This window comes from Molothrus aeneus, chromosome 24 (assembly GCF_037042795.1).
Source record: "Molothrus aeneus isolate 106 chromosome 24, BPBGC_Maene_1.0, whole genome shotgun sequence".
NCBI classification, from domain to species: domain Eukaryota; kingdom Metazoa; phylum Chordata; class Aves; order Passeriformes; family Icteridae; genus Molothrus; species Molothrus aeneus.
Genome location: NC_089669.1, coordinates 381,761 through 408,740, shown reverse-complemented (window position 1 = coordinate 408,740; position 26,980 = coordinate 381,761). Strand labels below are relative to the sequence as shown.

The 26,980-nt window shown below is 53.2% G+C and overlaps 1 protein-coding gene across 2 annotated transcripts; it reads left to right on the top strand.

Annotated features, from left to right (window-relative positions):
- The first annotated feature begins 1,751 nt into the window (after window positions 1-1,751).
- On the top strand, window positions 1,752-24,996 carry CTTNBP2NL (CTTNBP2 N-terminal like). 2 transcript variants are annotated; one of them, XM_066565345.1, is made up of 5 exons: window positions 1,752-1,798; window positions 7,133-7,240; window positions 17,426-17,656; window positions 19,815-19,922; window positions 20,644-24,996. In XM_066565345.1, exons 2-5 carry the CDS (start codon window positions 7,142-7,144, stop codon window positions 22,090-22,092), a joined length of 1,887 nt encoding a protein of 628 aa, XP_066421442.1. In that variant the 5' UTR covers window positions 1,752-1,798; window positions 7,133-7,141; the 3' UTR covers window positions 22,093-24,996. The 2 variants fall into 2 exon arrangements, with proteins under 2 accessions (XP_066421442.1, XP_066421443.1); XM_066565346.1 differs by lacking the exon at window positions 1,752-1,798 and adding an exon at window positions 5,243-5,675.
- The last annotated feature ends 1,984 nt before the right edge of the window (window positions 24,997-26,980 follow it).

Genomic DNA, 26,980 nt, shown 5'->3' with positions numbered 1-26,980 from the left:
CTGGCAATCACAGAATCACAGAACGTCATTCGAGGGACCTCACAGCTCATCTCTTCCACCCCCTGCCGTGGGCAGGGACACTTTCCTTTATCCCACGTTGCTCCAAGCCCTGTCCAGCCTGGCCCTGGACACTCCCAGGCTGGCACGGGCTGTCGGCAGGGTCACCCGCTCGCTGGTCATTCCTGCTGCAAACATTCCTGCAGCCACAATTTCTCTGGGCAGTCTGTGCCAGCATCTCTACAGCATGTTAAAAAATGCAAAGTGTAAAGTGACCAAACAGCCTGGAGAGAGATGTCTTCCAGATCTGGAAAGCCTTTCCTATCCTGTGCAGATGATTTATTGCCCCCTCAATGCAGACCAGTGGGCAACTGAATATCGTCTTTATCTTTTAATATATTTTTTCTGTATGGACTCAGCTATTACACTTTTTTTTTTCTCCTCTCAATAGCACTGATTTTAAAGGCTGCAGTTGTTTATTTGCCACCCCTGAGACCACCTGGGAGGTTTGGGACTCTCAATCCCTTCAGATGTTTGCTCTGGGCTCACCAGGTGTCCTCAGCAAGCCCCAGAACAGAGCAGCTTTTGGTGCCAGATGTTCCCTGGTGTACCTCATGCATCCACGGCCTTTCCAGGCTCGGTTCATCTCCAGGCAATCAGCTCACGCACAAAGCTCTCCTTTCTCCCGAGCTTCCAGGAGCGGGGCTGGACAGCACCGGCAATGTTCGCAGCAGGAATGGCCAGCGAGCAACAGCCCCGCCGATGGTCCGTGCCAGCCTGGGAACGCACGGGGACAAACACACGGGAAAAACACACGGGAAGGCACAGGGACAAACACACGGGAAAAACACACGGGAAAAACACACGGGAAAAACACACGGGAAAAACACACGGGAACAAACACACGGGAACGCACGGGAAAAACACAGGGGAACGCACTCGCTCCCTGCTATTCTGAGCTGTGAGCGGTTTGAGTGTGCTTTGAGAACTGGGGAAAACAGCTCCGAGCGGGAGCTGCGGACGCGCGGGGGCACCGGAGCGCCGCCGGAACGGCACCGGAGCGCGGCAGCCCCGAACGGCACCGGAGCGCCGCCGGAACGGCACCGGGAGCGCGGGGCTGCGCCCGGGCTGCACGGCTGGGCTGCACACCGCTGGGCACACCTGGGCACAGACGGGCACACCTGGGCTGCACGCCGCTGGGCACACCGGGGCACCGACGGGCACACCTGGACTGCACACCGCTGGGCACACCGGGGCACAGACGGGCACACCGGGGCACCGACGGGCACACCTGGGCTGCACACCGCTGGGCACACCGGGGCACAGACGGGCACACCGGGGCACCGACGGGCACACCGGGGCTGCACACCGCTGGGCACACCGGGGCACAGATGTGCACGGCGGGGCTGCAATCGCTGAGCCCCTGTCCCCCTGTCCGTGCCCGGGCTCGCGCAGCCCTTCCCGCCTGGCACCGGCCCCGGCCCCGGGCCCCGCCCAGCCGCAGCCATGGCCGGGGGCGGCGGCCCGGGCGGTGCCGCGGCGCCGCCCCGCCGGAAGTGACGCGCCAATCACGGCCGCCCGCTCGTTCTGCCGCGAACAAAAGGGATTTTCACGCGCGGCCCCGCCCTCCGCGCCGCCTCATTGGCTGTGCCCGCCCCCGCCCCGCCTTTCCCGCGGCGGACTGGCCCGCGGCCGCGGCGGCGGCAGCGCTGATTGGCGGGCGGGCCGTCGGTCAGCGGCGGGGCGGGGCGGCCGATGGGGAGCGGAGCGGCGGCGGTGGCGGCAGCGCGGGGCCGGGCAGGTCGGTGCGGCGGGGTGGGTGCGGTTCCGCTCTCGGCTCGGTCCGTTCCGGTCCGGCCCGGCCCGGCCCGGCCTGGCCTGGCCCGGCCCGGCCCGGCCCGGCCCGGCCCGTGCTGGCGCGGCGCTGCCCCTGGGGGGGCGGAGGCAGGTGCAGGGCGGCCCGGCCCGCGGGGGCTGAGAGGGGCGGCGGCGGGGCCGAGCCCCGCTGCGGGCGGGGGCGGCTGCGGTCGGGACTCGGGCGGCCGCTGGGGAGGCATCGGGGGCAACGGGAGAGCGGGGAGCGGTGGAGGGGGCCGGGGGGCGTTACCGGGATCTGGGCGTCGCTGCCCGGTCCGGCCGGGCCCGGCGGACCGAGCGGCGATGGAGCCGGTTGTTGTTCCCCTCGCCCGCCCTCCTTCCCGCGGGCTGCGCTGCGGCGCTTCCCTTTGTTCGCCGCGCTTGTACCGGGCCGGTGCAGCGCGGGAGCCACCGAGCCCGGCCCCTGCCAACCACCCGTTCGGTCCTCGGGCAGTGCCGGTCCCGGGCGGTGCCGGTGCCAGGCAGTGCCGGGTCCCCGAGCGGTGCCGGTCCCGGCCGGTGTCGGTCCCCGGGCGGTGCCGGTGCCAGGCAGTGCCGGGTCCCCGAGCGGTGCCGGTCCCGGTCCCGGTCGGTGCCGGGTCCCGGTCGGTGCCGGTCCCTGGGCAGTGCCGGTGCCAGGTCCCGGTCGGTGCCGGTCCCGGTCGGTGCCGGTCCCTGGGCAGTACCGGTCCCCGGGCTGTGCCGGTCCCGGCCGGTGTCGGTCCCCGGGCGGTGCCGGTGCCAGGCAGTGCCGGGTCCCCGAGCGGTGCCGGTCCCGGTCCCGGTCGGTGCCGGGTCCCGGTCGGTGCCGGTCCCTGGGCAGTGCCGGTCCCCGGGCTGTGCCGGTCCCGGCCGTGCCCCCGGCCGTGTCCCGGGCTGACCCGCGCTCCCGCCGGTGCCGGGCCGGGGCTGGGAGCGGCAGGGCGGGCGCGGCTCCCCGGGCCCGGGGGCTCAAGGTCAGCAGCCAGCGATGGTTTCAGTTCTGCACGGGGGCTTCAAGGACCCGCACAAAATCCACGCTGAAATTTTGCTAACTTGCTTCCTTCCGAGTATTATTTCAAAACCCAATGCAGTGAGGATGGGTTTTTCGTGGGTAATGCCCTTTTTCCTTTAGGGCTGAGATACAAAGGTGAAGGAAATATAAGCACTTCTCATTTTAACCTAGATCTCCACAGGAGTGATGCAATGCCAGGTAGCATTGTGGATACACAATTATTAGGTCTATGTTCGCATTTTTCATTACATGAACATATGTAATTATTGAAACGACTCAAACAGCACCCGATACACGCAGAAGCAGTTTAGGGAACTTGTCTGTCAGGACTTCTCCAACTGGTCATTGAGGTTCTCCCATTAATGTGATTACATGACTGCCTGTGCTGGCTTCTGGAAAATGCTGGTTCCTCTTCAGGAACACAGGAAAGACAATTAAGCTGATTCAGAATTATCAGCATGATGGCGTTGTTGCATGGTGTAGGTTTAGGAAATACCCTCTTTCAGAGGAAGAAGGAGCAACAAGCTTGGTTCTTCATGAGGTTTTTTTCAAAAAGTAGAAGAGTTTTGAGCCAAGGGCTGGCGGGGGATCCTGAAGCTGCCTCCCCATGCCTCGGGCTGTGCTTTCAGCTCCCCTTGGGTTCCTGCCGCTGACTCCAGCCCTGGCGGTGGGAGGGTGAGGTTCTCCCGAGCATTCTGTGCCTGGGTTCTGCCCGTGTGTGTGTGAGAGAGCAGTGCCGTGTAACCTGGCACGGTGTAACCTCCACCCCGCCGTGGCCGAGGGCGCGGGGGAGCTGCCAGCCTATCTGAGAGCTCCTCAAGTGGCACATGCCAGAGATAACTCCCCCGCTCCCTCGGTGTGCGCACACTTAAACTGCTCCCCATGGTTATTTTCAGTGAAATACTGGGAAATAGCTTTCTTAGAAAGGTGTTATCTCCTTGGAGGGTGGCCATGGCTCTGCCAAGGGGACTCCAGTGGTCCGTAGCTGAAAGGAAGCTCACCTTTAGGCAAGCAGAAAGTGATTATCTTTGTTTATGCTCTAAACTCCGGCTTATTGTCCAAAAATGGTGGTGTATCTCAGACTCAGGGAAAATATTTATGTAATCGGTCTAAACAACAAGGTCTTTGTGGTTTGTGATCTGTGCGAGTGCACTCGGTGTATTTCCCTGGATGGAAAGGGGTAGCATGCCCTGGGAGTTGCTGGATCTTGTTTCTGATGCTGGGAAGCTCTGTCTCTTGGTTAAAGGTTTGGAAATGGAGGGTCAGGTTCCCCAGCTGAGGTGCCCAGATCCTTTTGGTAGAATGAGACTGTTGGCAAGGAGGAGAACTGGGTAATTTCATAGAGTTGGTGTGATCTTTTGATAAAACATGGGATGAGGGAAGGCACTGGGATGTGTAGCTTGAAAGAGCCTTGGAAAGGTCAGCTCAGGAGCCTGGAGGGCTGGGAAGGGATTTGGATTTAGATTTGGATAGGGGAAAAGGAGCAGGAATACATGCTTATTAGCTCTCTGATGCAGAGATGTTTCTTGTAAGATAGTAACATCAAATGAATGGGGCTTTTTTTTCCCCCGAATTTTCAGCTCCCAAGTGCGGAGTGGCCCTTAAAGGGAATGCTTGGGATTGTGGTCCATTCGGCACAACAGACATCTGCCTGGGGAGCTCTGGAAGTTCCCTGAGATCTCTGGAGAGTGCAGGTACACTTTGGTGGGTGACTTTATTTGTTGCATGTGCTCCCAGTCTGCTCCTCAGCAGTGTGAAGTAACTGATGCCAACAAAGCAGGTGGAGATCTTCTCCTGCAGCAGGTTGCACGTGAGGAAGCTGAGGCTGTACCGCTTGCACACCTGTAATGTTACCTCTTGTTGTTGGATAAATGATTACTGTGCACACTGGCTCCTGCTCCTTATTTCTCTTTAAGTATTTTACCTGTATATTTAGGACGGGGCTTGTTTATGTTATTAAGCACATTAGAGACTACAGAGGTGTGGTAAGAATAGCATGGCTTATTCCTACAGCACGGGGAAGTACGAGTCACAATGGGAGTAGTTAGAATATAGAGTAGAAATTATTGCTGCCCTGACTAATGGCTTTAAAATACCAAACTGCAGCTGGTAGCTGTCCTTGCTATAAGACTGAGCTGCTTGGTAGCTCTTGGGGAGATGCAGCTGCGCATTTCCACATCATCTCTTTTTTAGGGAAAAGCGTGGATGCAGTCATGTTGAAAGTCCATGTTCAACACTTACTGTCCTGGGGTAACAGAATTATGTGATACACTTGGTTCTAAGATCTCCTTTTTCGTTCAGGTTTATAATGTCCCAATGCTACCGTAACCTGGTGAGTGTCTGGCAATAAAAGGTATTTCCCACCGGTATTGCTTCAGTCTTAGAACCTGTGAATTCAGTCAGAGCAAGGACTGAGATGGTTTTGAAATCAAGCTGTGCATCTCCTAAGCAGCTGTTTGGATATTCCACATCTAAAGGCTGCCCAGGGAAATGCTGCAGCTTTGACATGAGCACCAGCTTTGACATGGTAAATATCAAAGACTAGAACCAGGCTGTGTCTTTTCTCACTCTCTGTGGCTACTTCTTGATGTTTTAGCATTTCTTTGCTGCTTCTGTTGGCCTCTCCTCCGTTTTTCTGAGATGACCAAGCTGTAAATCACACTCCTTGCACGCGGTCTCAGCCAGCCAGGCTCCCCGTGGCAGCAGAGCCCTCCAGCCGTGTCCAGAGGGAGGGAGAGGGTCAGGCTCCCACCTGGACATCTCTGTCAAGCTCCATGGACTGACCAGCCCTGCCCTGGCCCACAGAAACGGGATTTTAGTCAGTACAGTGAGTCTCCTAAATTGTGCCTTTGTGTCGAGTTTTGATCGGGGTTTTTTGGCACGGTGACAAACGTGAGCAGATTTCCCAAACGTTCCACTCGTGGGTTTTCCTCTTGAATCTGTCTGGATCTGCAGCAGGGAACAGAAGTGCAAAGGGACAGGTCTGTGGTGTCCAGCTCCGTTGGGTTCTGGAGCAGCCACTCGTGGTCCCTTGAGCAGCCCATGCCAAGGGAGGGGGAGCCAGCAGAGCCTGTGAGAAATGCTGCTGCTTGATGGAATTTCGTGTAAAACACCGTGTGAGGCAGGAACGTGGGTGTGATGAGACACTTCCCTGCCTAGCAGAGGGGCACAGAGCAGATTTCTGATTTCTCTTGCTGTATGATGACTGCAGAACTTTCTGTTCCCAGCCACTGGAAAACTGCTCTGGCACAAACAAGACAGAACTTGCTTTTGTGTGTAACTCTCCAAGGCACAGTTATGCAAATCAGTTGTAAAGGAGCAGTGACTTCAGACAAAGTAGACTTCAGCTGAATGTTTTAGCTGGATAGATTCTCCAGCAGGGGCTGATTTAACCCTTCATCACTTGCCACTGGAGTTTGAGATCTCTGAGTAGCTTCTTGATGCTGTAGCATTTTCTGCTCGACACGAAGTGTGGTGAAAGATGGACGTAACTTGGACTCAGAAAAGTATATTTGATGGTTGTGCAAAGCACAAGACTGTATCAGTGGGTATGTTTTCATCAGAGACAAGGATTCAGTCTGAAATTCTTTGTTTTTAACAAAATAATGTAACAAACAGGCTTCTTATGGGACAGTGTTAAGTGTATCAGCAAAGATGCAAGGGAATGTGAAGCCTCTTTATGTGCAGTTCAGATGATGGACCTCTTACGCAGGCAGTGAAATTATATTTAATAAATGATGCTGATATTGAAACAGTTTGAAAGACCGGTAATGAAATGTGTATTTTCTGTGGCATTGATTTCTGTGGAGGGTTTGGGCCTGCTCCATCAGCATGGCTAATGGCATTCCCATTAGGAAGCAGATCCCAGCCCTGCCGAGCCCCTGTGGGTGGCCCACGCTGGCCTCCATTCATCACAGCTCCTCAGTGGTGTTTGCAGCTGTGGGAGCCAGATGTGCAATCAGTATGACTTTTGGATATCCTTGTTTTTCCCCTCTCCTGTTAGCTTTGGCTGCTGCTTGGTGAATTTTGCCTTGTCCTGCCAGCCCACACGTTCTGCCATCGCCATCTGGGAGTGCATATGTTCCTGTCCCCTGGGAGGAGGTGACAAATGCATCTTCTGCAACTGGTGGTGGAAGCTGGAGAGAAAATTATCCCCCCTTTAGGGCAATTTGCAGTCCAGAAAGCTGGGAGCTGAGGTTAAATGGAGATTATATGTCATAGCTTCGAATACTGATCCTAATGTCCAAAGAAATGCCTACTAAACTGGGTTTCATTATTTTTCAGGTTTTCAGGATGAATCTGGAAAAACTCAGCAAACCAGAACTACTGACGCTGTTTAGCATTCTCGAGGGAGAATTAGAAGCAAGAGATCTTGTCATAGAGGCTTTAAAGGTAGGTTTTAAGTATCAGGACAAGAGACAAACATGGCAACAGTACCACTGTGAGTTCTGCAGAGAGCTTGTATCCAAGGTGAAGTTCATTACTGGTTCAGAATCCCATTTAATATCAGCAGGATTACATAGTAAATGCTGTAGGTAATTTTTGTCTCAGAAGCTGTCTGCAGGAAGCATTTTGGTGTTGAAATACAGTGTTACATGTGTGTTTTCATCCTTTCTGATAAAGAACCATGTGTTTCTGCCGTGTGAAAGGTACACCAGAATTCCTTTCTAGGTTTTTTTCTCCTTTAGCAAGGAGGGCTGCTTAAAGCAGGAACTCTTCTCCCCAGGAGGGATCACAGATGAGTCTTTTAGTGGCAATAACGTCACACTGAGCAAAAAGCATCCGTGGCTTTGTGTTGGCTAAGCCTCCGTAAGCTGGCACTGCTGAGAGCAGCAGCCCTGAGTGCTCAGCTGCTTACTCTTTCCCTTGGCTGGCAGGAGCATTAGTGTGACCCTCCAGCGAGGCAGATGCCAGCTAAAACTGCTCCCAAGAGCCACTCTCAGTCCATGTCAGTGCAGCTGGGTCGTGGTGCTTGGCAGGATGTGATGGGACAAGGCAGGGCTGGTGCTGGAGCCCCCTCTGGCAGAACACTGGCTGCTGTGCTGTGAGCTCTGTGCTCTGCTGGCCTGGAGCAGGACTGTGGCTCTCTGCACAGGGTGCTGTGTTCATATTGAGCCTGCACGTTATTTTAGAAGATGCATTGTCCACGTGTAGTTCTGCTGCTCTCTGAAGGGTGCCTGGTTGGCACTCAGCCTCAGCAAAGTGAAAAAACCAGCGGGATAAATGATGGCAGGGGGCAGTTTTGGAAGGAATTACTTGTGTCAGGGTTGAATCTTGAAGGCTTTTTGAAGCTGGCCTGTCACTGCTCACAGTGTGTAAAACTTGCAGCTGTTTCAAAAGAGGAATGGCAGCTTGCAGGCCTGAGAGCTGCAGGGGCTTCCAAACACCTTTCAGAGGAGTGGAGGCATATCCTTCTCCAGGACAGTTGGGATGCTTATGTTTGTTGTTAGTTGCTTTTCCATTTAGATAATCCTTTCACTTCGGAACAATAGTGTTACCCTCTCGAAACTGTTGGTCAGGTGCAAGGTTTGTTTTCTGCTTTGATACCCACTTGCAAGTTTCTGCTCTGCCCTGAGATCCATCCTTTCACTGTGTGTGGTCAGAATGTGTTGCCCAAGCAAGTCCCCCTTCAGTATTTCGGTGTGAAAGGTGTGCAGTGGAGCACAGAGAGACCAATGGGAAGAAATGCAGCAGCTCCATTCCAGAGGCTCCTTATTGCCTACCTTCCAGTAGTGTAAAGCAATTATCTTTCCTGTTGAAATTTAACCTGCAGTTCCCCCTTGTGTGAGGAGATTAATACGCCAAGAATACCCTTTGACATAATTTGTCAAGTACTCATAACTGAGAAGAAATTAAATGAAATTGTAACCTATGCTTGATAATTATGGAGTATAAAATACTGATCTAATGAAAGGTTAGGGCTGTTTTCCCCTTCCTCTGTCAGGGCTGTGCTGCAGTGTTCATCTCAGGATTGTGAGGACAGCTGGAGCTGGTGGGCAGTGAAAGCTCCAAATCCAAGCTGGCTCTTGCTGCCTCCTGAGGGTGATCTGGGGGCAGAGCTGCCAGCCCTGGGGCTGTGAGAGGCTGCAGGTCCCCGCTGTGCTGCTCTTTGCCTCCAGAGCTGTCCCCAGTGGTGCTGCAGCCCGGGCTGGCCCTGCTGCAGCAGCTCTGCTGCCCTTCCGTGCATGCAAGGAAAGCTCCTGCGACGCCTCATCTGTGCCTGGGCAAAGGCTCGGCAGCACAGCCCTCCCAGCTCTGCTTTCTGCATTTATTTGGGATATACAGCTAGGGAAATACCGGCCTCACGCTGTTTCTCTCGTTGTTTGCTGATAGTAGCTGTGGTAACAGCTTCGCCGTGCCTCACTGGCCGAAGGCGTTGTGTGTGACTGATTAAAGGAAACCTTGCTAATCTGTTTACTCACCTTTTGATGCGTGAAAGTGCTGCCCTGAGTAAAAACAACTTCTGAGTTAAAGATTTGCGCTCTTGAGAGCATTTAGTTTGACTTGTACAAACTGGGTGAATGGAGCTGTAATTTCCAGCAGAGGACCCTGGGGCTGGGGGCAGCTGTTGTTCCTCTCTCAGGACCTGCCTGACCACAGCTCTCAGTTCCCCCAGGGCCATGGGCAGGGTGGCTGTCCTGCCTTGGCAGCTGCATTTCTTTGGAGCAGCAATAGTTTTGTGTCAGATGTGGGTATATGTTGGGAGCAGGTGGAGTTCAACCCTCTGAACTTTCCTAGGGCATTGCATAGCCCTCAACCACAGCAGTGATTTTTCTCCAGCACTTTTGTTAAACACGTAGATGTCAGTGGCTGGAAATAAGAATTTTATCTGCCTGTTTGCTTCCCTCACAGTAACAGAAACACATTTCCCTTCATGGGCTAATTTTACTTCTGCTTCTGATTTAAATGACTCTGAGCTCTGGTTGTTTGGGTCAAATCCTGTGGTACATTGTAGGAAAGGACAGGCACTTGCAGAGGAAGAGTACCTTCATTTGTAAACATGTCATCTGGTTGTAGTACAGTCTGCAATAATTGGTATTCCTGCACGCTTAGAGACAAACATTCTGCATCTGGCATTTAGCAGAGAGAATCCATGCGTGCAGATGACAAAGCTTAAAATAGTTTTCCTCTCCCTCATGGTATCAGGCACTTGTTGGCTGGCACTGGCCCCGTTTCTCTCTGTCAGAATCGAGCTGCTGAGCCAGGCCCTCCAGACACTGCTTGTTGAACTCACTCCTTCTTCCCCCCTCTCCCCAAATCCTGGCCCTTTCTTCCTTGCTGTCTGACAAACTGACTGTATTCAAAATATTCTTTGCCACTGCTTCAGTTTGCTTCCTCTGTTTTAAAACCTCTTTGGGAAAAAAAAAAAACCAAAACTTTTTTTTTTTTTTTTTTTTTGCCTGAAAGTAGCTTCCTGTCCACTACATAAATTTCAATGTTCTCCTTGGAACAGATTTTAATCCTGACTTCTTATTGTGCTCCTTTTCCTGTAGTTATAATTGTGTTTATATCATCCAAAAAACCCAGATGCTGTCAGGGAGTTGCATAATCCTGAGAGCTGGGCTCTCAGTCCTCATTGCAGTGTAGGAAGGGTTGCATGAGCCACAGGTTTGAAATTGCACACCACGACTGGAAACAATTCAATATTTAAATGGATCTCTATCGCTGTGTTAGAGCACTTTGTTCCCTCCCCCCTGCTTTCCATACATTAGAACTGAGGTTCTGTTTACTTTTAGAAAACAGGAAACAGCTTTCTGGCTTGTTCCTTTATGTTAATAAGGCCTCAGGCAATTTACACTGGAATAGAAACTATTTTGTGTTAATGACTGGGAGCTGGTATTCATCTCTTTGCTTCTGAGTGCAGTGATGCACTATAAAGCAATATTAGTGAAAAACTAGGTGTTGTTTGTTGGTAGATTTAGAAATTAGATTTACAGTGCAGTTTGAAAAACTTAAGCCTGCCTCTTGTTTAAATAAAAAGAAAAGTTCAGTAATACAAAACCTTCCTGCTGTTAAATCTTCCACAGATGGGGCAAATTGGGCTTATGCATCACTTAGAGAGCAGCTTCCATGGAGCAGCGTTCCCATGGGTGCTGTTTGCTGGAACGCAGGCGTTCCTTACGGCCTTTACTGCAAGCCTGGGGAGGTTTCTGTTTGTTTGGTGCTGGCAGCAGCCGGCTTTGCCAGAGTCTTTAAAAGCTGCCTCTCCTCCCCTGCAGCGCCCGGCTGTGCTGAGCAGGGGCAGGGGGCTGTGGGGTGGGTTCCCTCTGGAACGGCTCCTGCTCGGGTGGGTTCCCTCTGGAACGGCTCCTGCTCGGGTGGGTTCCCTGCTGGAACGGCTCCTGCTCGGGTGGGTTCCCTCTGGAACGGCTCCTGCTCGGGTGGGTTCCCTCTGGAACGGCTCCTGCTCGGGTGGGTTCCCTCTGGAACGGCTCCTGCTCGGGTGGGTTCCCTGCTGGAACGGCTCCTGCTCGGGTGGGTTCCCTCTGGAACGGCTCCTGCTCGGGTGGGTTCCCTCTGGAACGGCTCCTGCTCGGGTGGGTTCCCTCTGGAACGGCTCCTGCTCGGGTGGGTTCCCTCTGGAACGGCTCCTGCTCGGGTGGGTTCCCTGCTGGAACGGCTCCTGCTCGGGTGGGTTCCCTCTGGAACGGCTCCTGCTCGGGTGGGTTCCCTCTGGAACGGCTCCTGCTTGGGTGGGTTCCCTCTGGAACGGCTCCTGCTCGGGTGGGTTCCCTCTGGAACGGCTCCTGCTCGGGTGGGTTCCCTCTGGAACGGCTCCTGCTCGGGTGGGTTCCCTCTGGAACGGCTCCTGCTCGGGTGGGTTCCCTCTGGAACGGCTCCTGCTCGGGTGGGTTCCCTGCTGGAACGGCTCCTGCTCGGGTCCCGGCTGTCTGGGGGTGCTGCTCCCTGGTGCTGGGGTGCCCACAGCCCGTCCTGAGCCCGGGCAGGGGTGTTGGGGTGCCCACAGCCCGTCCTGAGCACCGCCCCAGGGTGCTGGGCAGGCACAGCCCGTCCTGAGCCCGGGCAACGGTGTTGGGGTGCCCACAGCCCGTCCTGAGCCCAGGCAGGGGTGTTGGGGTGCCCACAGCCCATCCTGAGCCCGGGCAGCGGTGCTGGGGTGCCCACAGCCCGTCCTGAGCACCGCCCCAGGGTGCTGGGGTGCCCACAGCCCGTCCTGAGCCCGGGCAGGGGTGCTGGGGTGCCCACAGCCCGTCCTGAGCACCGCCCCAGGGTGTTGGGGTGCCCACAGCCCATCCTGAGCACCGCCCCAGGGTGTTGGGCAGGCACAGCCCGTCCTGAGCCCGGGCAGGGGTGCTGGGGTGCCCACAGCCCATCCTGAGCCCGGGCAGCGGTGCTGGGGTGCCCACAGCCCGTCCTGAGCCCAGGCAGGGGTGTTGGGGTGCCCACAGCCCATCCTGAGCCCGGGCAGCGGTGCTGGGGTGCCCACAGCCCGTCCTGAGCCCAGGCAGGGGTGCTGGGGTGCCCACAGCCCGTCCTGAGCCCGGGCAGGGGTGCTGGGGTGCCCACAGCCCGTCCTGAGCACCGCCCCAGGGTGTTGGGGTGCCCACAGCCCATCCTGAGCACCGCCCCAGGGTGTTGGGCAGGCACAGCCCGTCCTGAGCCCGGGCAGGGGTGCTGGGGTGCCCACAGCCCATCCTGAGCCCGGGCAGCGGTGCTGGGGTGCCCACAGCCCGTCCTGAGCCCAGGCAGGGGTGTTGGGGTGCCCACAGCCCATCCTGAGCCCGGGCAGCGGTGCTGGGGTGCCCACAGCCCGTCCTGAGCCCAGGCAGGGGTGCTGGGGTGCCCACAGCCCGTCCTGAGCCCGGGCAGGGGTGCTGGGGTGCCCACAGCCCATCCTGAGCACCGCCTCAGGGTGCAGGGCAGGCACAGCCAGCCTGGCACCACTCCCAGCAAAGGAGGCTGCGGTTCCGCGCTGCCGGACGCTTCCCGAGGAAGCCGATTCTGTGTTTCAGAGCTGATAACACCACAGATAACCGGTCTCACTCGGGCAGATGCGAGCAGCTCTCGTTTATCAGGTCTGCTGGCTCGATGTAATGCTGGCAATTGGGACAGATGCTGCATTTGAACAATTTACTGGTGGCTCTGTGCCTGGCGTTGCTGCAGAGCTGGAGCAGCACTGCAGGTCCCACTCCAGCATTTTGACATTTATTTTTGGGCAAAGCAAGAGGTCCCCACCCCCATTTCCCTTCTCTCTCCGTGCTTGCTGTGACCTCAGCCTGTCTTTATTCCCAACTTCTGTCTCTGGGGAGAGAAGCTAATAAGGAAGTTCAAGGCAGCAAGGAGCTATTTAAAGCTTATTCCACTCTCTGCTACATGAAGGAGGAACTTCTGTGCAAATTATCATTGGAGAACTGCAAACTCAGTAGCTGGAGTTAATTAAGAGTGTGTTTGTTGTGTACCAAGGGTTAAAACCTGAACTCTGAAATTACAGGGAGGAGAAATGCTCTACTTGATGTCCAAAAAAACACTTGAAACAGGTCCTGGAAATTCCCTGTTTGATGTTCCAGTAGAACAAGTTGTAAAGATTACTGAACAGAGAGAGAATATTCTGTCACATAAACAAGGTTTCAGTAGAAAGAAATATTTTATTTTTTAAAAGACACAGCAATGGGTTATGGGAAACATCCCAAACCAGCCTAGAATTCCCAAGAGGAAACAGCAGCCTTTTCCTAACAAAGCAAAGCCTTTGCGTTGCCTGCCTGCACAGGAAACATCTTTTCAGCTGGGTCAGATATTGCTTCTGCCCCATAAAATCAGAATTATCTCTTCCCAAGCAGACTAGCTGTGGTCCATTGCCCAAACTGGAGCTCACAGCCAGCCAGTTTCACGTGGAACCCCCTCTGCTTATGGCTCATTTTTCCAGTCTTCTGGAAGTTTATTTTTAAAGGTAGTTCACATGTATAGTTCCTTCTGTTTTTTAAAAGCACCCCAAGCTTATATGTTATCTTTGTTTCCTGTTGGGAGAGGTCAGTTTAATTGTCTTGAAAGTTGCTGAATAATCCATTTAGTTGTTTCTGGAATTTGAGTATTTTGTTGGGAAATTCACAGTTCTGCATGTTGGAGATGATGGAGGTGGAGGTACTAAATCAGAAGATGTAATTGCTCAGAATTGCATCTTCTTTCAAAGCACCATTGCTGATGTTGGAGGTATTTATGTCATGTCATCTCTGATGTTCAGATGAAATTTTCCACTCTTTAGCTAACACTGCACTTTGTAACCTCATTTCCTTTTCGTTTAACCTGGATTTTCTGTGGATTTGTGTTTTCTGTGCTGGGATCTGAGATCTAGGCTGATTCTTTTCACTTCGGGCTCACTAATAGAGTGTTCCTCCATCAAGTTCCTTCTGTTGTGAAAGTTGAACAGCCATTTAGGGCAGAGTCCAGTTCAGACAGGACGCAATCAGAAGGGTGGAAGATTTGGATGTGACCTCCAGTGACAGCAGCTGAGGTGCAGAGCTGTCTCAGGGAGGAGCACACTCCTCTGCGCCATTTCCACACCTGTATATGGGAACTCTGGGGATCGTGGCACTGTAAATGCATTTTCCACGAGCTGCCTCAGTGGTTCAGGGGGCTGCTCTGCAGGACAGAGGTGTCCCAGGCTGGAAAATCCCTGCTTGCATTTCCAAGCGGCCCCAACGCCAAAGCACTGGGTTTGTTTTTGCAAACGTGGTGTGCTCGCTGGAGGATGACCTGGTTAAGACTTTCTCCAGTCTAGACAACTTTAATTAAATGTTTATGCTCTGCTGGCTACTGAAGAAGAATAGCTGGACTTGAGAAAGCTCTTAATGTTATGATAGTCTCATTTGTTTGTCATGCTAGTTCAGGAAAATACTTAATTGCTCAAAGTAGCGAGGAAGAACTTCTCGTTCTTTCCCAAACAGGAAATAAACCACCTCACTGAATTCAGAGTGGGTGGTTTATTCAGGCTTCAGAGCCCGGTGCTGAGAGGAGCAGAGGAAAACGTGGCTTTTGTTACACCTTCAGTACTGCAAAAATCACCTTAATCTCAGGTTCTGGAGCTCTTATTTGGTAGCAGTTGCCCAGCAGCAAAGGCAGGGTTTGTGTGCACACTGAAGCACTGGTGCCCCTCTGAAGGGTCCTGCCCTGTTTCTGTGTGGAGTGGCAGCACTGGGTGAGGTGGGATTAAATTCCTCTGTCAAAGCTGTAAGGCCAGCTGGATGGAGATCCCAGTTCGTATTTACAGACTTATTAATGCCTGAGTCACTTAGAAATTGCCTCCACACTTATATGGAGCTTTCACTGAGTCATTTTTATAAACACTTCAGAAAAACAGAAGATTCCCTGTTCCTAAAAAAACCCACCAAACCTGAAGTTTTTCCTGTGATTCATTAAACCAGGGCTGCCCCATTATCCAGGGCTGCTCTCCCATTTCCAGGGCTGCTCTTTTCCTTCCTCTCCTTTTTATTATTGTGTAAAGTTAGAACAATATCTGAAGCTCTGGTCAAAGGTACCCACAGTTCCTGACGGATGTTGCTGATACCGAGGGAGGGGCGTGAGTGTGAGCTGTTCCTCTGTGTTTGTTTACTGCAGGGTTAAAATCCAGCTCCAAACTGGACTCACAGGATGAATGTCTCTGATTTGGTCATGGAGAAGATATTTTGGGTTGGGTTTTTTTATGCCTCTTGTCAAGGTAATGCAAACAATTTTCCTTTTAAGAGCAAAAATCAATTTTTTTTAGTTTATTTCATGTTAATCACATGGCTGCATTTAAGAATGCAGGTGGGACCAGCAAACCTCACCAGCTCTTTGAGTGAAGCCAAGTGTTATTATTTAACTCTCACTGTGTCAGTGTAGCTCTCCCAGCTGCTGTGTGGGGATGTTCCACGGTTCTGGGGCTCCTGCTCGAGGGAAGCATTTGTGGTTTTGATACTGGGTCATGACAAAAGAGCCATTCCAAGAGGCACTGGCTTCTGAGCTGTCTTTTCATTTGAGTCAGGCCCATCTTTCCTGCCTAAATGCCGTCCTTGTGCCGTCCCATCAGGAACGGGTGGTTGCTGATGTTTGCATTGCTGTCCGTGAGGGTTTCTGGGCAGCGCCCAGCGAGGCTGGCACGGCTGGCCCTGCACTCTGAGCTCTGTTCAGCTGGGTGCCATTCCCAGCAGCAGCAGAGTTGGGCTTGTGTGGGACCCAGTTCAGGGCCCTGCACCAGCTCCAGAGAGCTTGGCTGGCAATGGGAGATCTGCTCTTTGTGCTCTGCAGCTGGGGCAGAAGGGTGGAGCGCGCCCGGGGAGGTGCAGACAGCGTTTGTTTGGAGCGGGTGCTCGAGGGAAAAACGTGTGTGCTGTGGCAGGAAAAGGGCACTCAGGGTCAGCACCCTTGAGAGGTCACTCGTGCTAAACTCTGTTCTAAATTGAACACACTTTGATGAAGGTCCTGGGGCTCACTCCTGCGTTTCAGTGGTGCAGAGGAAAAGCCCATCTTCCTCTGCGGCCTCACTGGGGACACTCCAGTGCAGAACAGAGGAGTCATGTACAGAAAAGAGAAGGGGTGAACTGTGCTGGCACCAGTCCTCACAGAGGAGTCACAGGAACCCAGCTGCAGTCTCGTGTTCAGGTGCTGCTTCTTGGCAGGTGCCTCGGCTCTGCTGGGCAGGGGCACGCAGGCGAATGGAGCACTGCCACGGCTTTTCACAAATGCTCAGGGTTCAGCCCAGAACCATTTCACTGGAAATCAGTGATTCCATTCCTTTGAGCCAGGACGCCTCTGAGGGCTCTTTTGAATCTTCGTCTGGTTTTCTGTGTCTTTTGTTGCATAAATATTTGGTTTCTCATCATGGTGGTGAAGACACAGATAATACTTTCATATCTGTCTATGAGATTTTGTTTTGTTCTTAGACCTTTACAGTCATCATGGAGTAGGATAAGCCTCTGGGTATCCTAACAAACAGATATCCAGATGGAATGGCTGATTCATGGAATGGTTGGGGTTGGAAGAGAGCTCTGAGCTCATCGAGTCTGGCCATTAAGCACTGTAAAGGCAGAGCCTGGGATGTGTGAGTTGTCCTAATTCCTACAAGCACCAAAGGAAACCTCATCGTTCCCATCTTGGGATGCTAAACTCTGTTTAGTCTGGATGAGAACATTAAAGGTTTTATTAACAATTCACAGATTGATGGCTCTTGCGAGAATGAAACTCTTTAATTGCTCAACATGAAATTCTTTGATGGTGACACAGCCAAGGACAGCACACAACTGCTTCTTTCACTGATGCGACAATAAATGATTAAATCTTTTGTTGAGCAAGAGTTGGTACTTACCTTCTTTCCTTTCACACAGCTGTGGAATGTAAGTCACGGCCCTGGCAGGTAGCTGTGGTATGAGGATGTTTGTAGACTGGATGTATTGTGGAGATGCTGTGTTTTTTAAGCAAGATTTGTCTTTATTGCCTTTATTTCCAGCAGATAACAGGATATGAATCAGACTGTGTTAAATTATCTTTAAATGGAAAACTGGGGAAAAGGAATATTAAGTACAAAGCCCTGTTTCTGTAGCTAGTTTGAGTATATTAAAATGCAAATTTGTTTTTGTGTTGCAGGCCCAGCACAGGGACACATTCATTGAGGAGCGCTATGGGAAATACAACATCAGTGATCCACTGATGGCTTTGCAGAGAGACTTTGAGACACTGAAAGAGGGGAACCGTGGTGAAAAGCAGCCAGTATGCTCCAATCCTTTATCTATTTTGAAGGTGGTGATGAAGCACTGCAAGAACATGCAGGAAAGAATGTTATCCCAGCTGGCTGCTGCGGAAAGCAGACACAGAAAGGTAGGTGTTGCCTCAAGTAAGATGTGCAGAGGTTACAGTTGCATTTTAATAACAAGTTAACTTCAGCAAAAAACACTTCAGTTCCCCGGGGCTTGGTACCTGGGGGGACTTTGCACCTTTGTTCAAACTTCTCACTCCAGAGGATGCAGCTGGTGAGCTAATTAGTTATAATTCTAGAATTTGAACTGTTTTTTGTTAGGACACACCAAAAAGGACGCAGCTTACAGGTGTAACGCTTCCCAAAATGCAGGGAAGGGTTTCTGGAAGATGGAATTCTCAGCAGACCCGTCCCTGTTCTGCCTGGGGCTTGTTCTCTGTGGGTATTGAGGAGCTGCTGCCCGGGGAAGGCACCTCCTTGTGCTTCCCTAAGGAAATACGGAGGGACCAAAAGTATTTTTCTTGCCATTTGGCCTCTTAATTGAAGCACCTGTTGTTCTTCAGACATACCTTTAATGTATATTGACACCAGTAAAGTGCTTGGTCATGTGTCAGACCATACTACCACAAAAATTGATGTCACTAGAAGTAAGAGCAAGGCTGGGTTTCACTTTTCAGCCAAATATCCAACTAAGTCATAGAGTAAAATCAGATATTTTTTCACTTTTTCCTCTTCCTGTCTGCTTCAAGTATACAAGGATGTATACTTGATAATATTTCAGCATTATTTGGAAGCTTAAATTTCAGGAAGACTGAGGAGCTGCTAAATTCATGGCGAGCATGTGTTGGGAGAGCTTTGTTTTGGTGATGAGATAAGCAGAGCCTCTTGGGAAGTTTGTATTCTGGCTTTTTTTGTTAATAGCATTTCAATTATTCATGTAATTCAGTGTTAAAGCTGAAGGAGCTCCTTCACTGGGCCCTTATGGGAAGCAGTTTCGCTTCAAGAGCTCATCTTGTTCTTAAGTGGAAGAACAAATTAATGTTCTTTAAAATAAACTTTAGACTGGAGTCCTCAGATCCCCGTAAGGCAGTGGGAGCAGCCTGTTGGGAATTGCTGCTGGGGCCACAGGGGGACTGTCCTGCTGCTAGAGCCCTGTGCCTCCTCATGCAGCACCTCTGCTCCTGCTGGGCCCTGGGGTGATGCTCCTGCCAGGAAATTCTGGCTTGCAAGGGACAGGAGGCACAAACTGAAATACAGGAATTTCCAGCTGAATGTGAGGAAAAACTGACTTATTTTGAGGGTGACAGAGCCCTGGAACAGGCTGTGGAGGGGCTGTGGGTTCTCCTTGCCTGCCAGTATTCAGAGCCCTCCTGGGCTGATCTGTGCAGCCCTCTCCAGGGCGAGGGGTGCACTGGGTGATCTCCAGAGATCCCCTCCAGCCCCAGCCCTTCTGGAACGAGGGCACCATTCATAACACGGGCCTCCCAAGGATATTGCACAGTCTGGGGGGAAAGCGTGCAGTTTAGATATTTAATAGTAAAATAGATCCAGTGTGAGATTTCCCTAACATCTTTCACAAATTGACTCAGTTTGACCAGATAATAAATAACATACATTGGACTTGTCCAGAAGCTGCTTTTCTGTGACTCAGGTTGAGCTTGGGTGTCTGGAGCTGCTGTGGTGGCTCTCCCATGTCACTGGAGCTCCTGGGTCACTCTGGAGCTGCTCTGTCCCTCTGGAGCTGTCCTGGTGTCTCTCCCATGTCACTGTGGAGCTGCCCTGGTGTCTGTCCCGTGTCCCTGGTGTCTGTCCCGTGTCCCTGTGGAGCTCCTGTGTCCCTGTGGAGCTCCTGTGCCACTCCAGGGCTGCCCTGGTGTCTCTCCTGTGTCCCTGTGGAGCTCCTGTGCCACTCCAGGGCTGCCCTGGTGTCTGTCCCGTGTCCCTGTGGAGCTCCTGTGTCACTCCAGGGCTGCCCTGGTGTCTCTCCCGTGTCCCTGTGGAGCTCCTGTGTCACTCCAGGGCTGCCCTGGTGTCTCTCCCGTGTCCCTGTGGAGCTCCTGTGTCACTCCAGGGCTGCCCTGGTGTCTCTCCTGTGTCCCTGTGGAGCTCCTGTGTCACTCCAGGGCTGCCCTGGTGTCTCTCCCGTGTCCCTGTGGAGCTCCTGTGTCACTCCAGGGCTGCCCTGGTGTCTGTCCCGTGTCCCTCCGGAGCTGTGCACAGGCTCTGCTCCCTGCCTGGTGGCCTGGAGGCCTGGCCCTGATGGCTGCTGTGTTTGGGCAGGTGATCCTGGACCTGGAGGAGGAGAGGCAGCGGCACGCCCAGGACACGGCCGAGGGGGACGATGTCACCTACATGCTGGAGAAGGAGCGGGAGCGGCTCACCCAGCAGGTACCAGCCACAGGGCAGGGCTGGGAGAGCAGCAGGAACTCCCTCCCTCTGCAAGGCTTTTATCATCCAATATGGAAAACAGCCCTGCTCAATTGCTCGGCGTGTTTTGGTAGCTGAGCAGTGCTGAAAGGTATTAATGGGCAATCAAATGCTTTGAAATCTTACTTCAGCCTGAAATCCGAGGAGTTGGGAAGGACAGGATTGCATTTACAGTTGATAGCTCACTGCAGTACTCAAAATTCAGAATAAGTCATGGAAGATCTCCTGGGGGTGTTGTTCAGAGATGCTAATAAATATTTAAGCCACTGTTTTCTGTTACCCAAGCCTGTAGCCTTTGTTAAGCATACATAACACATCAGCATTTTAAAGCCTAAATGCCTTTAAAAGGCAAACTGACAAAGTGGTAAATGAGGTGGAAGGAAGCTTTGCTTGTTCTGTCAGTGCATGGCAGACTGGGTGTGTGTCTCACTAAAGGCCAGTCGAATTTCACACAGGATAAAACTACTGGCAAGTAATAATTGTTACTGTGTGCAAGCTGAGTTGTGCCAGACTATTTTGCTGATTTCTGGTGCAATAACCTCTTTCTTAGTTATTGTCATTTTTTACCTTGTAATTTCTCCAAGATACACAGTAAACCTGTTCCCTTTTGGGGTGCTGCCCTTCATTTGCTTTCAGGAGGTTTTATGGTACCCTAAAAATCTCTTTTGTTCTTAATTTCCAGGTGGAGTTTGAAAAGTCCCAGGGGAAAAAGTTTGAGAAAGAGCTGAAGAAGCTGTCGAGCCAGTTGGAGGAGGAAAGGGCACGCCACAAGCAAGTGTCTTCCATGCTTGTTGTGGAGTGCAAGAAAGCCACTGCCAAAGCAGCTGAAGAGGGCCAGAAGACAGCAGAACTGAGCTTGAAATTGGAAAAGGAGAAGAGTAAGGTGAGTAAACTGGAAGAGGAGCTCGCAGCCAAGAGGAAGCGGGGCTTGCAGATGGAAGCACAAGTAGAAAAGCAGCTCTCAGAGTTTGACATTGAAAGAGAGCAGCTGAAAGCTAAGCTGAACAGAGAAGAAAACCGTACAAAAGCACTCAAAGAAGAGGTGGAATGTCTGAAGAACGCCCTGAAAGAGCTGGAGGCCTCTTGCCAGGAGCACAGTCCCTCCAAGCCCGTGCATCCCGGCCCCTCGGTGACATCCAGAGGGGTCACAACTGACAGTGCCCCAGTGAAGTCTGTGTCCTGCCAGACCGAGGGCCTGCAGGCAGAGCGAGCAGCCCCTGCCAGCACCAGCAGAGCTGCTCACGCCGTGTTTGCCAGCCCCCCTGCACCTGCGCATTCCTATGCAAAATCCAACGGGCACTGTGACACAGAGGGGCAGACGGGCGGGGAGACAGAGAGCCAAGCTCCCAGGGAGAAAGCTGCTGCAGCCCCAGAGAGTGCAGCGGAGAACGGAAGCTCCCCTGTAAGAACAGAGTCACCGGTGCACCCGCTCCCCTCTGCCGGGGCGTCCCTGTCTCCCAGCAGCACAGCTGCCTCCTCCCTCACCCCTTCTCCCTGCTCCTCACCAGTGCTGGCCAAACGCTTGGTGGGAGCCTCTGCCAGCAGCCCTGGCTACCAGTCCTCCTACCAGGTGGGCATCAACCAGCGTTTCCACGCGGCCAGGCACAAGTTCCAGTCGCAGGCAGAGCAGGAGCAGCAGCCGGGGGGCCTGCAGAGCCCCCCGTCCCGGGACCTGTCCCCCACCCTGGCAGACAACTCTGCTGCCAAGCAGCTGGCCCGCAACACGGTCACCCAGGTGCTGTCCAGGTTCACCAGCCAGCAGGGCCCCATCAAGCCTGTGTCCCCCAACAGCTCCCCTTTCGGCACGGACTACCGCAGCCTGGCCAGTGCTGGCAGCCCCAGAGCCGAGGCTGGGCACTGCCCAAGCCCTGTCAAGGTTTCCAGCCCGCTCAGCCCCTTGTCTCCTGGAATCAAGTCACCGACCATTCCTAGGGCAGAAAGAGGGAACCCTCCGCCCATCCCTCCGAAGAAACCCGGCCTGGCTCAGTCGCCTGCTGCTCCTGCTGCTCTCGGCAAAGCCTCCCAGGCCTCCTCCCTGGGTGCCCCCATGGACGTGGCCAGTAGCTGCTCCAGCAGCACTGTCGTGTCAAATGGCAAGGACCTGGAGATCCTCCTGCCAAGCAGCAGCTAGTCTCCAGAAAATGGGAATGTGACATTCCACAGCTTAGCTTACCCTGCAGCTAAGACACTGTTTTTCCACTCCATGTTATTTATTTCCATAGTAGCAGATTCTGTCTGTATAAAGCATTTAGTATTTTTTTTTTCCTTTTTAATAGGTAGGAAAATATTTTTGTTTATGAAGAAACCTTAACTACAGCTATACAGTAGCCTCCAAATGTCTCATGGCAGCAGTCAAATCATTAGAGATAACAACCATGATCATGTGGTGGGACCTATCAACCTCTAATGGGACTGAAATGCTACTTTTAAATTATGCAGAAATAATTTTTGCAGACTTTTTATTCCAGATGAACATTTTATAAAAGTGCCTGAACTAAGCCTGCAATATGAATGTGATTCTTGGGAAAAGGTGAGGAGGGGAACATCTAGCTGCAGAAACAAATTCTTCTGAGTCCTGAATGTTGAAACCAACACTGGTTTTCCTTTTAATCCTTTCCATTTGCTAAGGTAAGTTAGCAAATGTGCTACAGATTCTGCCAGGTGACCACCAGACTGGTGCAGCCAGCCAGGCTATGTCCTTCAGGACACAGCTCCAGCTATTTGAGGAAGCACACAGGAGTTTCTTGGGATAAAATTTAGTTGTGATGTTATCCAGATTACTTCTCTGTCAGTATTCCTTGTCCATATAGTTCTTTCTGCTTTCCCGCCAAGACGCCTGTGTGCTTTACATGGCTCAGCTCTGGTTTCTGGTGAATCACCTGGAATTTTCAAGCTCTTCAAGCATTCTACTGTTGTGTGTAGAACTTCTGAGAAAAGGATCTTTCTGTTACTTGGCAAAGATCTCACTATTACTTGAAAAAGTAACTCATCCATCCAATACAGGTTTTTTGCAACACCTGTAAATGGGATCTTCAACTTTAAACAAAAGCAATAATTTTGTTCCCCATCTGTGTCAGTTAAGTCTGACTGACCTGGATTTTACCCACTAGCTGTGGCTAGTTTTCCTTGGCTGCAAATATGGAACCAAATCATTGCTGCTGTGGAATTAAATACGTGGATATGTGTAAGTATGTCACACACATACATGCTAAACACACAGTGTATTGGGGAACTATTTATCTCTTCTTGATCTTCTGCCTCATATGAGGAAAACATGGCAATTCACTGAGATTTTAAAAAGTTCCTCAGTGAGGAATTGCCTAAGTTTGAGGCAGATCACGTGTGAGGAGAAGTATTTGGACCCAGGAGAAGCAGCTGGTTCCTGTGCAGAAATGTTTGCCGCAAGAAAACCGATAGGCCCAGCACAGTGGTTTTCTGAGTCATTGTGCTGAGAAATACAGGACAGACAGCACAGATCGGTGGCACAGGCTGAGAGCACGACCCCGAGTTAATGATCTTGGGTGTTGGATGTGAGCTGATCCTAAATTTAGAAAGTGGCCGTGCTGCTCGGTGTCATCCAGCGTGGAGCACTTCCCTCGGCGCAGAGTGGTGTTTGCGCAGCTCCCGGTGCCAGAGACGCGTTATCCTCGCTCAGCTTTCCTGTTCCATTAGGATCCATTAGGATCCATTAGGATCCATTAGGGTCCTCTGTGCTGGGGAGGATCCCTGTGCCATGGAGGGGCAGCGCTGCCGTGCTGAGGGGTCCCCATGCTGAGGGGTCCCCATGCTGAGGGGTCCCCATGCTGAGGGGTCCCCATGCAGAGGGGTCCCCATGCAGAGGGGTTCCCATGCAGAGGGGTCCCCATGCTGAGGGGTCCCCATGCTGAGGGGTCCCCATGCAGAGGGGTCCCCATGCTGAGGGGTCCCCATGCAGAGGGGTCCCCATGCTGAGGGGTCCCCATGCTGAGGGGTCCCCATGCTGAGGGGTCCCCATGCAGAGGGGTTCCCATGCAGAGGGGTCCCCATGCTGAGGGGTTCCCATGCTGAGGGGTTCCCATGCTGAGGGGTCCCCATGCTGAGGGGTCCCCATGCTGAGGGGTTCCCATGCTGAGGGGTCCCCATGCTGAGGGGTCCCCATGCTGAGGGTTCCTTGGGCTCTGAGCTCGCTCTGCAGGACAGGGGAGCTCAGCGCTGCTCGGGTGGCTGCTGTTGCACTGACCCCACGCAGCCAGGGCAGGGGTTTAGAGGCTTGCACGGACCTTTTGGTAGCCTTTTAGGCAGTGGTATTATGGGCTGTTGTTCCTAATCCAGTGGAACGGTCTGTGCATTAACAGCAGGGACACAGAGGCAGCCAGAGCTGAATGGGCAGTGGCTCTCTTGGAAGCACATTTATTACTTTATTAACTAAGTGTCCACAGCAGATTTTTTAGCTCTTGCTGAGAGTAAAAATGGATGGGCAGATGGATTTTGGCCCATGTATCCCTTCTGACTGAAAAGTGAGGCTTTTGTATACACTGCTTTAATGAGTTTCTTTACTTTTACATTAATCTGACTGGTATTATCCCCCTTCTTTATTGATAGCTCTAGAGAGAGAGATACTATGATGAAGTCTAATAGGAAATGCACTGAGTACTGTTTCTTTTAAAATATAATATGGGAAGGGGTATGCAAAAGAATGTATTTTTGCTAGTAGACTAACTTCTGAAAGAAACTAAGCACAAGGGATTAAAATGGATCCAACTAATTCAGTAAGACATTTAGAGTTAGTATTTAACTGTTGATGTAGATTCTGTGTGAAAGCAACTAAATATTTCTTCTCTAACTCACATGTGTCCTAAGCAGACATTGTTGCAGAGTTTGTCACTGGCTAATGGAGTATAATGAAGTGCAAAACATATAACACTAGTATTAATTCATTAACACTTGTAAATTTGTAAAGCCAAATGTACCAAGCTAAAGTCTTTAATCATTTTTATAGCTGATGGCATTAAACATGTTAAACATTCATATTATCAATAAAGGATTTTATTTTTAAGATGTGCAAATTGCTTAAGGAAATGTTTGCAGTTGGGGCTGCCCAGTAGGAAACACTCCTGCTGATGGTGACTGGGCATCTGTGCCCACCTGGAACCTGGAGCTGTAATGGAAGCTCTGAAATGTCAGAAGAAAGAGAATTTCTTGTGAGCACAGTGGGTCCCGAGCAGTCTTGGCTGCTGCAGCCAGAGCACATTGCTCCTCCATCTCCACAACCTGGGTGCTGGAAGCTGGGAGGTGCCCTGGGGCAGCTTCAGGTGGCACAGCACACTCTGCAAGCCCCAGACAGCTCTGGCTTTTAGTACTTGTCAGTAAAAGCAGTTTTCCTGGAGTACCTGTTTGCCACAGTGTCAGGATTCTGAATGGATGGAGTTCGTATTAATGAACGCTCTGGGGCTTGGGCAAGGAGACGCCCCAGTCCCCTGCTGGTGTTCAGACAGGATGCATCTCATGGAAACTCCCTCTGCAGCCGAGGAGCGGCTCAGGTGTGTCACAGGACAGAGCTGGGAGCAGAGCCTGGCTGCAGGAAAAGCTGCTTTGCCTGGGACGCAGCAGGTCCAGGCACAGAGCCCTCACCCCCGTGCCCCGGGAGCTGGGGCTGCTGCGGGTGCCTCCCTGCCCTTGTGCAGGGCACAGCCGCAGCTCCCGCGCTGCCCTAATGTGCCTCCACGGTGCCCTGATTTCCTTATCTTTGCCTGATTGCCTGCTCAGTGGAACAGGTTTGGCAGCAGCTGGGAAGGAGCTCCTGGTTCCTCTCTGCAGGCTGGATAACATCCCGAGCTGGGCCAGGGCCGGCACCAGCCCAAAGCCACCAAACTGGTGCTGCTCCCCATGCGGGACAGCCGGGGGTGCGGAGCCCTGCCCGGGCAGGAACGGGAGCTCAGCCTCCGCCCCGACGGCTTTTACAGCAGCGGGTCCTTGCCCAGGCGGGGAATGCTGGCAAACCCTGGCTGCGCCCCTCCGAGCCGGCTCCCCGTGCCCCACCGCGCTGAGAGCCGGGCACGGCTGTTCCCGGCCCGGTACCAGTCCCGATCCTCCTCCTGCTGCCCGCTCGCAGCCGGCTCCTGGGACACCAGGCATTCCCGCAGCCCTAAAACGCATCCACGCCGCTCCGGCTTCCCGTGTGCGGGGCGAGGAGGGGACCCGGGGTTTGGGGGGCACAGAGAGGGGTCCCAGGTCTCCGCAGGGCAAGGAGGGAGCACAGGGGGCCTGGGGGTTTGCCACCCTCTGCACATGGGCTGCGGGCGCTGCCGGGTGTGGGGCTGTGGCTGGAAGCGTCCCGAGCCACCCCCGGTGACTCCCCTGCCTCCAGCGCTCCCGGGCCGGGCAGGGCAGCTCCGGGCAGCCCGGGAGAAGGACGGGGAGCCCAGGATAGGGCAGGGGAGCCCAGGAGCGGGCAGGGATGCTCAGAACAGGGCAGGGATGCTCAGAACAAGGCAGGGGAGCCCAGGAGCGGGCAAGGATGCTCAGGACAGGGCAGGGATGCTCAGAACAAGGCAGGGGAGCCGAGGAGCGGGCAGGGATGCTCAGGACAGGGCAGGGGAGCCCAGGAGCGCTCAGGGATGCCCATTGCAGCCCTCGACCCGCGCCCGGTGCGCTGCGCAGCGGGGCCGCTGGAGGGCGACCGGCGCCCGGGAACGGGAATGGGAACGGGAATGGGGACCCGGCCCGGGCCGCTCCGTGCGAGGCCCCTTTGGGCAGCGGCAGCACCGCAGCCCGGACGGGACACGGGCCCCGCCACTGGAGCCCACTGCCGCACCGCAGGCAGCCCGCACCGAGGGGCGGATCCGCCACAGCGCATCCCTGCTGCAGGGCACCCCCATCGCAGGGCATCCCCCGGGAAGCGTGGCTGCCCCCAAAAGCTGGGACCCACATTTCCGTCAGGAAAAGCCCTTTTGCCTTGGCGTGCCCTCAGCCCGAGCACCAGCTCCGGCCCGGTTTGTTTGCACAGCGCAGCCCTGGCTCTCCCTCCGCCGGGTGCTCGC

Excerpts from the sequence above, each read along its gene's own strand:
- CTTNBP2NL (XM_066565345.1), top strand. The coding sequence starts at position 7,142 with ATGAATCTGGAAAAACTCAGCAAACCAGAACTACTGACGCTGTTTAGC. Across the intron at positions 7,241-17,425 it reads TTGTCATAGAGGCTTTAAAG|GCCCAGCACAGGGACACATT; the intron begins GTAGGTTTTAAG and ends TTTGTGTTGCAG. Across the intron at positions 19,923-20,643 it reads GGGAGCGGCTCACCCAGCAG|GTGGAGTTTGAAAAGTCCCA; the intron begins GTACCAGCCACA and ends CTTAATTTCCAG.